At 39.1% G+C, this 17,711-nt stretch overlaps 1 protein-coding gene and 1 non-coding gene across 2 annotated transcripts; one reads left to right on the top strand and one right to left on the bottom strand.

The window, feature by feature from the left end:
* Positions 2,191-2,262, bottom strand: TRNAG-UCC. The gene has a single exon. It is a non-coding gene; the product is annotated as a tRNA-Gly (tRNA).
* On the top strand, positions 2,605-4,220 carry LOC104780345. Its single transcript, XM_010504843.2, has 8 exons — positions 2,605-2,864; positions 2,953-2,990; positions 3,080-3,188; positions 3,269-3,292; positions 3,367-3,435; positions 3,526-3,649; positions 3,747-3,807; positions 3,876-4,220. Exons 1-8 carry the CDS (start codon positions 2,739-2,741, stop codon positions 4,066-4,068), a joined length of 744 nt encoding a protein of 247 aa, XP_010503145.1. The 5' UTR covers positions 2,605-2,738; the 3' UTR covers positions 4,069-4,220.

Genomic DNA, 17,711 nt, shown 5'->3' on the forward strand with positions numbered 1-17,711 from the left:
GAAGATAATTCAATACGCAAATCTATAAGAGGGGTATTCAACTTGATACTTTAAGGATTTGGTAAGATTTGATTGTGTTTTAGAGTTTTTCTATTTTTAAAAACGAAAATGAAAATGTGATTCTCTGAAATTTGTTTATTAAACTTTGGGTGATTTTAAAATATTTTACAACACAATACCAATAGAATATCAGATCAATAGTTGGAGCTATATCCTCAGTTCATGTACGATGGTGATGTTTTTTTTTTTTTTGTGTCAAATAATAATTTGATCGAAATCTCCATGAGCTCAAGGGAGAGAGAGAACCTCAACCTGGTGATTGGTGGAGGTTTTTGGCTTCAAGATCTTCAGTCTTTTTTTTTTCTTTGAAATCTTTCAAAATTCCATCTCTATAGGTATGATTTTGATTGTCATACTTTTCAACTAAAAAACAAAAGAAAGTCTCCTAAAATCATACAAAATAGCAAGTTTAAAAAAAGTTGTGATATTTTGAATAACAAGAGATTTCAAGTAAGTTTTAAAAATTACTGATTGAATAACAAGAGATTCTGAATCATTTTAAAGGATTTTACATAAATCTTAAGTTGAATAACATAGGATTTCATAAGATTTTTAAAAATCCTCAATTGAATAACAAATGATTTTAAGAAGGACATTTCTAGGGGTGAACCTCTCTTATTCACCCCCACTTAATTAATGAAACAAATTATTAATTAAAGAAACAAAATCTGTATATTATTCAATTTTAAAGTTATTAATTCTAAACATTATATTATAGTTTTTAATTATAACATCTAAATCCAAATTACTTTTTTTATAAACCCAAACCGACATATAATTTTGTTTATTTGTGTAATTTAAACACTAACCACTCTTTTATAAACCCAAACTGAAATACAATTTTGTTTAATTGTAAAATCTAAACCCTAACCACTATTTTTTAAACCCAAACTGACATATAGTTTCCTTTAATTATAAATCTAAACCCTAACTACTCTTTTATAAAGCCAAACCGACATATAACTTTGTTTGATTGTAAAATCTAGTCACTATTTTGTAAACCCAAACCGACATATACTTTTGTTTAATTGTAAAATCTAAACCCTAATCACTTTTTTTTGTAAACCCAAACCGACATATAATTTTGTTTAATTGTAAATTTACACTCTAATCATTCTTTTATAAACTCAAACCAACATAATTTCTTTATTAAAAAATCTACAGAATTTGTTTCCTTAATTTATTTTGTCTTTTTGTTTTAATTTTGATTTATTTTATAAATATGATATGACATGGCGTCTTGTTGTATTTTGATTGGTTAATTAAGACGGGGTAAATAAAAGTGGTTCATCCTAGGGGTGAACCCACAAATTTTTCCTTTAAGAATATTCTACGATCATTTAGAATGTCAAATTCAATAATATTCAATAATATTCACGAGGGGTATGTAAATGTTAATGTTTATGGTCCTTGAACAACTTTGTATTCACTGATTATAGAAATTCGTTTTATAGTTAGATCTGAAAAGTATCCAAATTAGTTGAATCCAATTTTGGATAGTTGGATATGCATTAGATAATGTTTTAATTATTTCTGTTTGGCTCAATATCTTACTCTTCGTTACTCCAAATTGGGTATTACTTTGTAATCATCATTCGAAGATAATGTTTTAATTAGTTAAAGTATGTTGAATCTTCTCAAATGAAAGTTATATTTTTTTCATTAATAAAAAAATGTATACCTAATTAAATTAATTTGATTTTTAAGTTAACTTTTGTTCGAATAAGACCTAATATACCTTATCGCCTTAAAAAACAAATGACAGTATATTAAAATAACTGGTATGATAATTTGAATATATCTGTTTCTCTTTTACTAAATGCTCTTATAATAAATCAATTAGGTCCTGTATTAGGTAGAAAAGGTTGTATAAAGTTTTTTTTTTTTTTTTTTCTCAGATTGATTGAATTGGCCGCATTGGATCTGTTAACTATTTTGTTTTGATTCTTGATCAATATAAGTTAATTTCTATGAAAAAGAAGAAAACAAAAGCATTGTAAAACGTTTCTCTAAACAAGAAAGAACATACAAAAAAAAAGGAGAAGGGAAAAAAGAAATATGCCACAAAAGGGCCTTGTGAGCCTGCCTCGGCCCATACACTAATCAGCCATAAAAAATCAAAAAGGAAACTGCGTCTGCCGGGAGTCGAACCCGGGTCTATTGCTTGGAAGGCAATTATCCTAACCGTTGGACTACAGACGCTTCTGGTACAACAAATGTTTATAAACATTTATAATTTTAGATTGTTTCCAAATCATACAGAATCAGACTTAGTGATTGATTTAGCTTGTTGGAAGAACAGGCTGATACTATTTAAGGTCTTAGTATACTGCTAGCAGCTAACTAAACTCTTCAGGTCTTTTTTGCTTCGGAGAGCCGTTGCCACAACCCACGACGAACCTCACTCCAAACCAACTTTGTCAAAAACCACTTTCTCTTCTTTTTGAATATATATTTTTTCTTTTGGCTCTCTTCTTCGTTTCCCTCTCAACTTTTCTCTTTTTGTTTCTATCTCGCAATTTTCAAAAAAAGAATCTCCTTCTTTGTTTTGAACAAACAAAATGTGTCTGCTTTTATTTACTTTCTGGCATTTGTTTCAATTTTGAAACTTGAGTATCCTTCAGACTTCAACTCTTGTTGTTTTAGTTTTATGAAATTAAGTATCAAGAACTGAGAGGATGATGAAAAGATCACCATTCCGTTACAAGATGAGGCAGAGTCTCTCTGATATCACTAACTCTCAGTCTCACGAAGAGCTTAATACTTGTCCGGAATTGCGTGAACATGTAAACCGGCTAATGAAGGTTACTTTCTCATTCTTGCATACTTTAAATTCTCTATCATTTTTTTTTTTTTTTTTAAATTTTCATTTACTGAATGTGATTTTGACAGGAGAATATAGCATTGGTTAACCTTCTTGAGGAAAGAGAGTATCCTTTTGTTCTATGTAGCTTCATTTTTGGTAACTTGTTTATGTAATGAAAATTCAAGAAAATGTTATTTTCTTTAACAATAAAAGTAAAACAATTGAGCTAAGTAGATACGAATTGCGGAATCTACGTGAAGGCATACAGAAATTGCAAGTTCAGAATTGGAGCCTTGCTCAATCAAATTCCCAATTCTTAGGCGTAAGTTTTTCCTTGTCCCCTTCGTTTTCTTGATTCTCTCTTCGATACAGAGTCTCATCAGTGAAAAAATTTGTTTGCAGGAGATCATTTTAGCCAAAACCAAGGTGAATGAAACCATAAACTCTCTCTGGTCTTATGCTTTTAGAGTTGCTTTGTGTAAGATTAGATAAATTTTCAGGTGAAAGCATTGCACCACGAGGTTACTTGCAAAGATGCTCTCATAAAGTATAAATGTTGTGAACTAGAGGTTTGAACATGTTTTGCTGTTTCACTTATTTTTTCTTCAAGTTTTTATTTGGATGTGTATTGACGATATTAATTCACACTTTCAAATCAGAGAGGCGAAAACACACAACAGAGAAATGTACTAACAAGTGAGAATGTGTTTGATATAACGGATGAAGACTCACCGTCACCGAGACCTTTTGTACCAAACAGAAGGCGATTTATCAGAAGCAAATGTATGTATATATATATATCTCATCATCTTCTTGTTTAGCCGATAACTATTGTTACTACAGATTGATCTTATATATTCCTTGATGGTTTTATCAATAGCCTTAGGAGCATCTACTGCACACAAGATTGAGGCGGAAAAAGTGAAATCTGAAACCAAAAGGTTTTCACTTTAACCCTTTAAATTCATGTTTCACTATGCTTTGTAGTGTCTTAATCGTTATGTTACAGGAGGCAGTCACGAAGGAGATCAGCGAGAGTGAGATCATCAGCAACTCAAGAATTGACTGAGAATCTGTTTGAGATCGAAGATCTTCAGCTTACAATGCCTAATGACATGGAATCACATGCTGGAAAGAAGGAAGAGGTAGAGTTACGAACAAGACATCAAGATTTTAAAGTCAATGCGAAATGTTGTATTTGAAAGAAGCAATGCATGACCTTTTCTATAAGAAAGCTCGATATATCTAATAAACATTTTTCGAATGTGAGGCGAGAATGGGTTGACGAACACAAATACAAAGCGAGTTTATTTTTTCCATGATTGGAATAAAAGTTCAGAGAACATGAGATATTATATTATTCATATGTCTATATTTTGCTTATTCGTACCATGTATTTGCTATGCATTTAGATAGGATAACTAGTTGTTTTGTATCATTTTTTAGCCTCTTTTATACATTTTGCATATTTAGGTAGTTCTTGCATTATATTTGCATACATTGTGCATTTCAGAGTATTTCAGGTATCTACGTTGGAAACACACCGTTCGAGCCACGTTTCGAACCACGTCTCGAGCCACATCTCGAGCCATCCAGTTGAGCCACGTTTCGAGCCACATCTCGAGCCATCCAGTCGAGCCCATCTTCGAGCCACTCGGTCGAGCCACCCATCACGCGCGTCACTCGACATTGTTCGAGCCACGATGAAATTGCACATGTTAGGAAGACACCCTGTCTCACACGCTTCAGGAGATTCCCAAACCGACTCTTTGCCTTGTCGTTTTAAGTTTTAGGGATTTACATGTTTTTACTATAAATACATTTTGTTAAGTCTTGGCGTGAGACATCTTTTATCTCGTTTAGTTCTTTTTCTTAAGGTTTTACCTAGCCACCAAAAACGTTCTCAGACTTTGTAATCCAACACCTTTGAGTTTATTCAGTTTTTGCATTTGATTTCTTCTACAAAGTTGTTCTTCCCATTTTTATCTATATAATGATGCTTGATTCAATGGTTTATGAGTTTGTATCGTTGATGATGGTTTCTAGATCTGAGTAGTGTTAGAGTTCTTGAGGATGGGATAGATTAGGTGGAGGATCTTAGGATGTAGGGTGTTTAAGCTTTGATTTGTATGATTCCCTTCTGGACTAGAGTTAGAAATACTAGTTTCTCTCTGATCAATATTGGAACTAGGGCTTAGACATTTTCACACCCAAAAGGTGTTCGATGAAATGTTGACCAGCTAGTGCCAGAGACTTACATTCCTAGCCTAAGAGATTAGTTGTCTAGGATGTTCGTTGACGTGAATGAACTTGTTTGTCATGCCTGCTTGATCATGTTTCTCTAGCGATAGCTAGGTTTGGAAGTGTTTGAGTTTGAGTAGCTTCTGTCAAAAGATTGGATTAGCTAAGTAGTGATGTTCATTGTTTAGGGATAGTTTGCTTGTGGCATGTTAAACACTCTATAGACTAGGATACTCCGCCGATATCAATTACTCCCATCCTTAGGACTTCTTTCTTTCTGATTTTTATTGCATTCTTGAGACTGTTTCGCTTCTTGCTGTTTAGTTCATGTTTAGACTCGTTTCTATTTTCATTCATTTTCGCTTCTTGTCATGCATTCTCGATTCTAATTCTGTAACTCATTTCCGTTTTGCATTCTGATCATTCTAGGATTGTTAGAGATAAAACCACTCTTTGAATTGGCTTGACTTGTGATTGGTTGATTGCATCTTGATTGCTAGCAACATCCCATTTGGATTGACACCTTAAGTACTACAACACATAAGGTTAATTGAACCTGCTAGGACACACAAAAATCCTAGTATCAATTTGGCGCTGTTGCCGCACCAGTCACTATGGAACAACCTAACAGACCAAATCCGAGACCGCGAAACATTGGTGCTGGGGATGCATCAAACACTCATACTCAACGTGCTGGAATCGTTCCTCCTGTTGTGCAGAACAACAATTTCGAAATCAAAAGTGGTCTGATCTCCATGATTCAAGGAAACAAGTTTCACGGGTTGTGATACACCCAAATTCGAGGATCACTCAGCCGAATTAGAAAGGATAGAAACTCACCAAGGTGAAAGGTGCAACAAGGGAGATTTAATGGGTTGAGGGGTCGCACAGCAGTTGCGGAAGGCTGCTGATATTCCCAACTCCAATCGCTGCTAGATATGACACACTAGTCTAGCAAGAGGAGGCTGTTGCTTGGATATTACACACCAAGAAACAAGGAAGTGTTCTAGACAAAGAACAAAGAGATAGACTCTTAAAATGAAAAGGAAAATTGATTGATTGATTCTCAAATGAGATTACATGTGTTTATATAGGGATAAAAAATTTGGTAACAAGGCCAAGTATTAATTGTTCTTGAAACTAAAACACATTAAAGATAGATGGTTGAATGAAGACCCAACTCTTGAAGTTTTCCTTCCCAAGGTGTCCTTCCCAAGGTGAGTTGAACTCTATTTTTGTCACCCCTCTTTGACCACAAAATAAAGTGATTATTTTGGGCTTTTTGGGGCTTGAATTAGGCTCAAAATGACTGGACTTGGTAGACAACATCCCCAATAGAATTTCCTATGCTATCCTTGCCCATAATCTCTTGAATTAACCCAATAAGTGCATCCTTGAACTTCTCTCTCTTTCATTCCTTGGTCCAATTTTGCTGATGAGAAACAACATGAGTTGTACCATTTCTTCACTTTTAGCTTAGTAGAAACAACACCTGGTTGCCATACATAATTATGGAAGCTCTTAAACCAGTTGGACCTAAAACTCTTCAAGTGAACAACTAGATTAACCTCCTTTGGCAAATGGTTGTTTGGCTGGAAGAATTGATCTTCAACTTTGTTCGTGTTGAACAAGGCTCAAGGATCTTCTTGGATGGTCTCATGATCATATCATACCCCTCCTCTTGAAAAAGTTTTGTCCTCGAAACTGTACAGCCATGGTTTGGAGAGTGTTGAAGTGATTTTGGTGGCTTATCTTTGCAGCTTCCTCTTCCTTAGAAACAAGAGACATCCTTTCTTGTTGGTAACTTGGCGTGACAGTAGACGCTCCATCAGTTGGTCTAGAAGTTCTCCTTATAATATAATTTGAACCACGATGGTGATGGTGGGGAACAAATCGCTTCCTCAACATAGACTTCAATTCTGCCCAAGTCTCAATAGGGTATTCTCCATTTCTCCTCCTGCTTATCACCAATTGATCCCACCAAGTAGTAGCATAATCACAAAATCCAGTGGCTACAAATCGTACCTTCTTCATCCGGCAATAGTTTTGACAACTAAAAACCGACTCAATTTTTTTTTCTCACTCAAGATATGCATCTAGGTCGTTCTTGCCTTGAAAACTAGGAATCTTCAACTTCAAAATACACATATTATCATCCACTCTTCCTCTTGCTTCTCTAGCACTTCTTGGTCTCAAGTGGCTCCCTCTTGAGGATTGACTACTGTAATAATCGTCAGCCCTTGCTACTCTAGGTTGATCTCTTTCTTTTCTATGATGCAACATTTGTGGTCGTCTCGGTTGTGCTTCCGCTTGAACTTCATCCAACCTCTTGTAAAAGGCATTCATCTCAACCCTCCACGTCCTTCGCATCTCTCCCATAAGTGCTTGAAATTGTAGATTTGGAATCCCAAGCCCTCCGTCTTCGATGATCCCATAATCTTGACGATCATTAGACATTTTTTTTTTGCTTTTTTCTCTTTTTTTTGTTTTCTTTGTTTTTTTTTGTTTTCCTCTTTTTTTTTTGTTTTTTTTTTTTTATTATTATTTTTTTTTGTTTTGAAGGAAGATGAATAGATAGATGATGAAAGAAATAAAAAGATAGAAAATCAAAAGATAAGTACCGGTTGAGTGGCTCTGATACCATTTAATACGCCCAAATCCGAGGATCACTCAGCCGAATTAGAAAAGATAGAAACTCGCCAAGGTGCAAGGTGCAACAAGGGAGATTTGATGGGTTGAGGGGTCGTACAACAGTTACAAAAGGCTGCTGATATTCCCAACTCCAATCGCTGCTAGATATGATACACTAGTCCAGCAAGAGAAAGTTGTTGCTTGGATATTGTACACCAAGAAACAAGGAAGTGTTCTAACAAAAAACATAGAGATAGACTCTTAAAATGAAAAGGAAAATTGATTGATTGATTATAAAATGAGATTACATGTGTTTATATAGGGATAAAAAATTTGGTAACAAGGCCAAGTATTAATTGTTCTTGAAACTAAAACACATTAAAGATAGATGGTTGAATGAAGACCCAACTCTTGAAGTTTTCCTTCCCAAGGTGTCCTTCCCAAGGTGAGTTGAATAAAGTGATTATTTTGGGATTTTTTGGGCTTGAATTAGGCTCAAAATGGACTGGATTTGATTGACAACATCCCCAATATAATTTCCTATGCTAACCTTGCCCATAATCTCTTGAATTAGCCCAATAAGTGCATTCTTGAACTTATCTCTCTTTCATTCCTTGGTCCAATTTTGCTGATGAGAAACAACATGGGCTGTACCATTTCTTCACTTTTAGCTTAGTAGAAACAACACATGGTTGCTATACATAATTCTGGAAGCTCTTAAACCAGTTGGACCTAAAACTCTTCAAGTGAACAACTAGATTAACCTCCTTTGGCAAATGATTGTTTGGCTGGAAAAATTGATCTTCAACTTTGTTCGTGTTGAACAAGGCTCAAGGATTTTCTTGGATGGTCTCATGATCATATCAGGTTGCCTATGGAAGATCCACTCGACCACTTGGACGAGTTCGACCTTCTGTGCAGTCTCATTAAGATCAATGGAGTGAGCGAGGATTGTTACAAGCTGCGCCTCTTCCCATTCTCCCTGAGAGATAAAGCTCATCAATGGGAGAAAAACATTCCTAAGGGAACCATTACCACCTGGGACGACTGCAAGAAAGCCTTCCTGGCCAAGTTCTTCTCCAACTCCAGAATAGCACGTCTTAGGAATGAAATCTCCAACTTCACTTAGAAACACTCAGAATCATTCTGCGAAGCCTGGGAGCGTTTCCAGGGTTACCAGAGCCAGTTTCCACACCATGGTTTCAGCAACGAGTCACTTCTGAGCACTCTATACCATGGTGTCCTTCCAGAAATCCGCATGCTGCTTGACACTGCCTCTAACGGTAACTTCCTGAACAAAGACGTTGATGAAGGATGGCAACTAGTTGAGAATCTCGCCTAGTCTGATGGCAACTACCATGACGACTATGACCGCACAGTTAGAGGCGATGATGGTTCTGAGGAGAAGTACAAGAAGGACCTAAAGAATGTTAACGACAAGCTTGATCGCCTCCTGCTCAGCCAGCAAAAGAATGTCCACTTCATATCTGAGGATGACCCTTTCCAATTTCTAGATGGGGAGGGTGAGCAGTCTAAGGAGATCAACTACGTCCAGAATCAAGGTCGATACAACAAGGATTATAACCTCTATAAGACGAACCCCAATTTATCTTACCGGAGCACCAACGTTACAAATCCACAGGATCAGGTGTACCCTCCTAAACAGCAAAAACAAGGCCAACAAAAACCTTTTGTGCCTTGCAATCAAGGATTCATGCCTAACAGTTCCAGCAAGGTTATCAAGCTCCCTCAGGACCACCGCCAGGACTTTCCCTCAACCGGTTCAGCCTTCTCCAGCTCCTGATCAAATAATGAAGCAAATGATGCAACAACTTCTTCAGGTCAAGCTAGCGGTTCTATGGATACTGCTAAGAAGTTTGATGACCTCAGTCAGAGGATGGAATATTCTTACAATGATCTAAACATCAAATTTGAGGCTCTTAATTCAAAGATAAGGTATATGGAAGGCCAATCTGCTTCCACTTCTGCACCAAAGTCTGGTCAATTCCCATGGAAGGCTGTTCAAACCCCCAAGGAGTTTGCAAACGCAATTACACTAAGAAGTGGGTAAACATTGCCTCCCAGGCAGGGAGTTCCAGATGTCACTAAGGACAGTGAGGACTTAGATGGGGAGGATTTTGTTCAAGATGAAGCTCAGATGAAGGATCCCGTCGAAGCAGTCAAGTACCCGATTGAACCAGTGCAGCAGCCCGAACCTGAAGCTATTAAGGAACTTGTTGTTTCTGATGACAAACCTGTGAGGTTCATCCCTACACCGTACAAGCCTCCTCTACCATTCCCAGTGAGGTTTAAGAAGCAGCTTACTGAGAAATATAAAGCTTTGTTCGAACAACAAGTCAAGGAGAATGAGTTGAGAATGCCATTGCTGGATGCATTCACACTTGTTCCTCACTACCAGAAATTCCTCAAAGACTTAGTGATGGAGAGATCAAAAGAAGTTCAAGGCATGGTGGTACTCAGTCTTGAGTGTAGTGCAATCATCTAGAAGAAGATTATACCCAAGAAACTCAAAGATCCTGGATCATTCACTCTACCTTGCTCCATTGGACCTATGTCCTTTGATAGGTGTCTATGTGATCTTGGCACTTCAGTTAATCTGATGCCATTCTCTGTGGTCAAGAGGTTGGGTTTTACAAGGTTTAAGGGTTGCGACATCTCCCTCATCCTTGCAGATAGAATAGTGAGACTCCCACAAGGTATTCTAGAAGACTTACCTATCAGGATCAGAGACGTGGAAGTGCCAACTGACTTTGTGGTTCTGGAGATGGATGAAGAACCAAAAGATCCTCTGATCTTAGGAAGACCGTTCCTAGCGACTGCTGGAGCCATCATTGATGTCAGAAATGGCAAGATTGATCTCAATCTAGACGACAATTTCATTATGAAGTTTGACATCAAGGATACTTTGAAGAAGCCAACAATAGGAGGACAAGTATTCTACATTGATCAGTTGGCTGAAGAGGATCATCTCAAGACCGTTTTAACCAAGGATGGGAAAGAAGGGTTCCTGCATGAGGAGACCACTTGTTACAAGAATCTGCTAGACTCCCACAAAAAAACGGATGGACCAGAGGAGTTCGAACAGCTATCTGACGTAGAGGAGGTATGTGCAGTCGAGGCAGAGACTTCAGAACGTGAGATGTCCCACTTGACCGACGTCAAGACCCGACTCGAGACACTGACGTCCCACTCGATCGAGCCACCGCTTGAGCCGCACCCCTTCCACTTGACCGCGATCGCTTCTGACTCCCATGTTGATGACTGGTCAAAACTGAAAGCTCCAAAGGTAGAACTAAAAACTCTCCCTTCCGTACTCAGGTACGTTTTTCTGGGAACCAATTCGACTTATCCTGTCATAATGAATGCTAGGTTGAGTGATGATGAATTGGGGTTGCTAGTAACTGAGCTTAAGAAATATATAAAGGCTATAGGTTATTCTTTAGATGATATCAAGGGAATCTCACATAGTCTTTGCACTCATAGGATCAATCTTGAAAATGAATCTTATGCTAGTATTGAACCCCAAAGGAGATTGAATCCTAATATGAAGGAAGTAGTAAAGAAAAAAATCCTTAAACTGCTTGATGCTGGAGTTATCTATCCTATCTCTGATAGTACTTGGGTATCTCCAGTGCATTGTGTACCTAAGAAGGGAGGAATAACTGTAATCAAAAACGAAAAATGAGTTAATCCCAACTAGGACCATCACAGGGCATAGGATGTGCATTGGTTATAGGAAGTTGAATGCTATATCTAGGAAGGATCATTTTCCTCTGCCTTTCATTGATCAAATGTTGGAAAGATTAGCTAGTCATCCCTATTACTGTTTCCTTGATGGGTATAGTGGATTCTTTCAAATCCCTATCCACCCAAATGATCAGGAAAAGACAACCTTTACTTGTCTTTATGACACTTTTGCCTACAGACGCATGCCGTTTGGTTTGTGCAATGCTCCTGCCACCTTTTAAAGGTGCATGACATCAATTTTTTCGGATTTGATTGAGGAGTCAGTGGAAGTGTTTATGGATGACTTCTCTGTATACGGTTCCACTTTCTCCTCTTCTATGTTAAATTAGTGCAGGGTATTGACGCAATGTGAGGAGACGAACCTAATCCTGAACTAGGAGAAGTGCCACTTCATGGTTGAAGAAGGGATCATTCTGGGACACAAGATTTCTGAGAAAGGAATTGATGTTGATAAAGCTAAGATTGAGGTCATGGTTCAGCTTCAACCGCCTAAGACATTGAAGGACATTATAAGTTTTCTGGGACATGTTGGGTTTTATATGAGATTCATCAAAGACTTCTCAAAAATTGCAAGACCATTAACACGGTTGCTGTGCAAGGAGGTTGAGTTCGAATTTGATGCAGCATGTCTGGAAGCTTTCAGCAAAATCAAGGCGGCCTTGGTTTCAGCACCCATAGTACAAGCTCCGAACTGGGATCATCCGTTTGAGATTTGTGTGATGCTTCAGACTTCGCAGTTGGAGCAATTCTGGGACAGCGTATTGACAAGAAGCTTCATGTCATCTACTACGCAAGTCGCACCTTGGACGAGACTCAAGGAAGGTATGCTACCACACAGAAGGAACTCCTAGCAGTTTTGTTTGCATTCGAAAAGTTCATGAGTTATCTTGTGGGTTCGAAGGTCATAGTGTATACCGACCATGCTGCTCTGAGACACATCTACTCGAAGAAGGATACTAAGCCAAGATTGTTGCGATGGATTCTGCTACTTCAGGAGTTTGACATGGAGATTGTTGACAAGAAAAGCATAGAAGACAGAGTTGTGAACCACTTGTCAAGAATGAGGATTGAAGATGATGTTCCAATAGATGACTCAATGCCTGAGGAACAACTTCTGGTCGCCCAGGTTTGTGAGCAGATGCATGACACAAGGGTTGAAAACCTCAGACTCAATTGTATGATGATTACTTCAGACACTGCACCATGGTATACTGATTTCATGAATTACATGGTTTGTGGAGAAGTTCCTGATGACATGGATCCCTATAGGAGGAAAAAGTTTTTCAGAGAGGTCAACCACTACTTCTGTGATGAACCCTATCTATACAAAAGAGGTTCTAACGGTCTGTTCAGAAGATGCATAACAGAAGGGGATGTGCAGGGAGTGCTTGAGCATTGTCACGGCTCCACTTATGGAGGACATTTCGCCACATTCAAGACAGCTCATAAGGTTCTTCAAGCAGGTCTCTAGTGGCCAACCTTGTTCAAAAACGCTCACAGCTTCATCACCAAGAGTGATGCTTGTCAGAGGATGGACAACATCACAAGGAGAAACGAGATGCCCCAGAAGCCGATCCTGGAAGTGGAGATATTTGATGTTTGGGGTATAGCCTTCATGAGACCTTTCAACCCTCCTTCTAATGGTAATGTCTACATTCTGGTAGCAGTTGATTACGTTTCTAAGTGGGTTGAAGCCATTGCCAGTCCTACCAATGATCACAAGGTTGTTCCAAAGTTGTTCATTAGTATAATTTTTCCAAGGTATGGGATACCCAGAGCAGTGATCAGTGATAGTGGAACTCACTTCGTGAACAAGGTTTTTGAAAGCATGCTGAAGAAGTATGGTGTGAAGCACAAGGTGTCTACTGCGTATCACCCTCAGACCAGCGGACAGGTTGAAGTTTCGAAGAAACAAATCAAGGGTATTTTGTCAAGGATTGTTCGAGTTTCAAGGAAAGACTGGTCTGTCAAGTTAGACGAGACTCTTTGGACATACAGAACATCATTCAAGACGCCAATAGGAAGAACACCATTTCAATTGATATATGGTAAAGCATGTCACCTCCCTGTGGAGGTTGAGTATAAGGCACTTTAGGCTATCAAGTTGCTGAACTTGGATATTGACACAGCTCAGGCTAAGAGAACTCTTGACATCCATGAGTTGGAAGAAATAAGACTTGATGCTTATGAGAGTTCCAATATCTACAAGGAAAGGACAAAGAATTTTCATGACAAGAAGATTGTTGTCAAGGAACTAAAGGCTGGAGATCGAGTTTTGCTTTTCAACTCCAAACTTAAGTTATTTCCTGGAAAGCTTAAGTCTAGGTGGTCTGGACCTTTTGAAGTCAAGGAAGTTCTGCCATTCGGAGCCATCACTCTTCTGAACAAGGATGGTAGCGAATTCACTATAAATGGTCAGAGAGTCAAGAAAAATTTAGCTGATCAAATCCAACCAGAGGGGTCTTCTGTGCTCCTCTATGAACCCCAACAAGCATAAAAAAACTAAAAAGTCAAGCTAGGGACTTTAAACAAGCTCACTTGGGAGGAAGTTCCAAATGTATCATTGTAAATATTTTCTAGGATCCTTGTGTTTTTAATTTTTGTTTTTGGTTTTCTAGTATTCAGGAATCTACAGAAAGGAGTATGGGCAACAAAAAAAGAAGAGTGAAAGTAGTAGTAAACAAAGTGAGTTCAGATTAAAAACCGAGTATGGTGGGTTCTACATAAGAGATAGAAGATACAGAGGAAATAATGGAAAGAAAGAGTCAGAGTGTGTTGGTTTTATGTGGGAAAAGAAGGAAAATATAGAGAGGGAATCTTAATTATTGGTTTTATCACTCTTCTCCTCTCACCCATCATCTCACCCTTTGTTTTCCCTCACTAGACATATCACTTTTATGTCTCATCCTCTCACATCATCCCACCACCACTCACCCACCACACTCCCTTTCACACCCCTTCACAATCCCTTTAATTATTTAACCTCTCTCTACTCTCTCCTCTCACCAACCAAGACAAACTCTCTCACTCTCGACATCATCATCTCACTTCACTCACTCTCTCTTGCTTGATTTTACGAAGGGAACTGCACCAACACACATCACCTCGACCACCGTAAGTCTTCACCTGTTCCGACGAAGCATCACACTCGAGCCACCGTCGTTCCTCACTCGAGCCTGTACAACTCGATCCAACCGACATCGTTTCCGCCACTCTCGACGCTCGCTTCCGTCGAAATCAATCGAGCCAACCACTTGAGCCGACATCATTCACTCGATACTGTTCAAACCTAACATCTTGACCACGCTCTGTAACACACGTTTCTTAACACTGCAAATCTCACATTCAATTATTGCTCTTGTTATCTGCTCNAAGGAGATTGAATCCTAATATGAAGGAAGTAGTAAAGAAAAAAATCCTTAAACTGCTTGATGCTGGAGTTATCTATCCTATCTCTGATAGTACTTGGGTATCTCCAGTGCATTGTGTACCTAAGAAGGGAGGAATAACTGTAATCAAAAACGAAAAATGAGTTAATCCCAACTAGGACCATCACAGGGCATAGGATGTGCATTGGTTATAGGAAGTTGAATGCTATATCTAGGAAGGATCATTTTCCTCTGCCTTTCATTGATCAAATGTTGGAAAGATTAGCTAGTCATCCCTATTACTGTTTCCTTGATGGGTATAGTGGATTCTTTCAAATCCCTATCCACCCAAATGATCAGGAAAAGACAACCTTTACTTGTCTTTATGACACTTTTGCCTACAGACGCATGCCGTTTGGTTTGTGCAATGCTCCTGCCACCTTTTAAAGGTGCATGACATCAATTTTTTCGGATTTGATTGAGGAGTCAGTGGAAGTGTTTATGGATGACTTCTCTGTATACGGTTCCACTTTCTCCTCTTCTATGTTAAATTAGTGCAGGGTATTGACGCAATGTGAGGAGACGAACCTAATCCTGAACTAGGAGAAGTGCCACTTCATGGTTGAAGAAGGGATCATTCTGGGACACAAGATTTCTGAGAAAGGAATTGATGTTGATAAAGCTAAGATTGAGGTCATGGTTCAGCTTCAACCGCCTAAGACATTGAAGGACATTATAAGTTTTCTGGGACATGTTGGGTTTTATATGAGATTCATCAAAGACTTCTCAAAAATTGCAAGACCATTAACACGGTTGCTGTGCAAGGAGGTTGAGTTCGAATTTGATGCAGCATGTCTGGAAGCTTTCAGCAAAATCAAGGCGGCCTTGGTTTCAGCACCCATAGTACAAGCTCCGAACTGGGATCATCCGTTTGAGATTTGTGTGATGCTTCAGACTTCGCAGTTGGAGCAATTCTGGGACAGCGTATTGACAAGAAGCTTCATGTCATCTACTACGCAAGTCGCACCTTGGACGAGACTCAAGGAAGGTATGCTACCACACAGAAGGAACTCCTAGCAGTTTTGTTTGCATTCGAAAAGTTCATGAGTTATCTTGTGGGTTCGAAGGTCATAGTGTATACCGACCATGCTGCTCTGAGACACATCTACTCGAAGAAGGATACTAAGCCAAGATTGTTGCGATGGATTCTGCTACTTCAGGAGTTTGACATGGAGATTGTTGACAAGAAAAGCATAGAAGACAGAGTTGTGAACCACTTGTCAAGAATGAGGATTGAAGATGATGTTCCAATAGATGACTCAATGCCTGAGGAACAACTTCTGGTCGCCCAGGTTTGTGAGCAGATGCATGACACAAGGGTTGAAAACCTCAGACTCAATTGTATGATGATTACTTCAGACACTGCACCATGGTATACTGATTTCATGAATTACATGGTTTGTGGAGAAGTTCCTGATGACATGGATCCCTATAGGAGGAAAAAGTTTTTCAGAGAGGTCAACCACTACTTNCCAACTTTGAATTGTCTTAGCTTGAAATTGAACCAATAGAACCATAGAGTAAAACTTGGTCTTCGTGGGATTCGACCCCTAAGTACTACTTCTTTGCTGTGCACTTGCAGTAGGAAAATAGGGTTTAAAACTCTGTGTATCACTTAGTAACATATTAACGTTTAGCTTTGAGTTTACCATGTCTCAGAGAAACAGAAAAAGTACTGAGCATATACATGAGATGAGAGAAGCGTATGGTTGTATTGGTGGAGAACGCTCATCACCTGAGTCCATGGCAAAGCGTTTCCTGAAAATGAAGAACATGGTTGACGAAGTTGTTGGGGGTTCAGCACAGGCAGCAGGGTCAAGTAGACCAGCCAAACCGCTCACTAAGAGCAAGAGTCGTGGGAAGAGACCGGTACCAGCCTCTAACTCAAGAGAGGAAGACAGTGATTATGAACAGGAGGAACCTGACTTGCGTTCATGAAAAGCGCCTAGGAAATCTGTGAGAAGGAGAGCATCTGAGACGAAATTGACTCCCAAGGAGTACTACGAGCTGTTCCAGCAGTTGAAGTTCAATGGAACAAGATACCTTTATGTTGAGACGATGGAACAGCTTGGGATTGGGGAGGATATTCAGTATCTATTTAGGCGGTGTCATCTGGAGCGACACATGAACACCCCCAAGAATGGATATAAGGAGGAGACAATCCAATTCCTCGCTACTCTGGAGATGCACTTGTATGCGGATGAGCCAGGCACGATGTCTGATGGAGGTCTGGGCTACATTACATTCCGCGTTCATGGCCAGTTCTACAATCTTACCTTCCAAACCATCAAAGAGATATTTGGATTTCCCAGCCGAACGGGAACTACACCGTAGTTTGACAGGAATGAAGTATCCGCACTCTGGGCAACGATTGGAAGCGCGCCCACATTCACTTCATCGAAAACAAAGGCAATGAACCTAAGAAGCTCAGTGTTGTGTTCCTTCCAGAAGTTGGTTGCCAATGCATTCTACGCCAAGGATATTAAGGGATACATCACGAACGGTGAACTTGAGATGATTGATCTAGCGCTTACGAGACTCTTGTTCACTGCCATGGATTGCACCGCGCTGCAAGGTGACACATCCAACGCTTTCGTCTTGCTGTACCTTCTCAACTACATAATGTCGTACAAGTCTTGGATTTCGAGACTCAACAGCAGCCACTCTCGATGAGTGATGTGCATGGGCAGCGTGGTGACATGGTTTCTTGAGGCTGCTGGTGTTCCATTACTATCCGAGTCACACCCACCACACTGGATCAACGTGAAAAACTTGCG

The sequence above is a fragment of the Camelina sativa genome, chromosome 4 (assembly GCF_000633955.1).
Source record: "Camelina sativa cultivar DH55 chromosome 4, Cs, whole genome shotgun sequence".
In the NCBI taxonomy this organism is placed as follows: domain Eukaryota; kingdom Viridiplantae; phylum Streptophyta; class Magnoliopsida; order Brassicales; family Brassicaceae; genus Camelina; species Camelina sativa.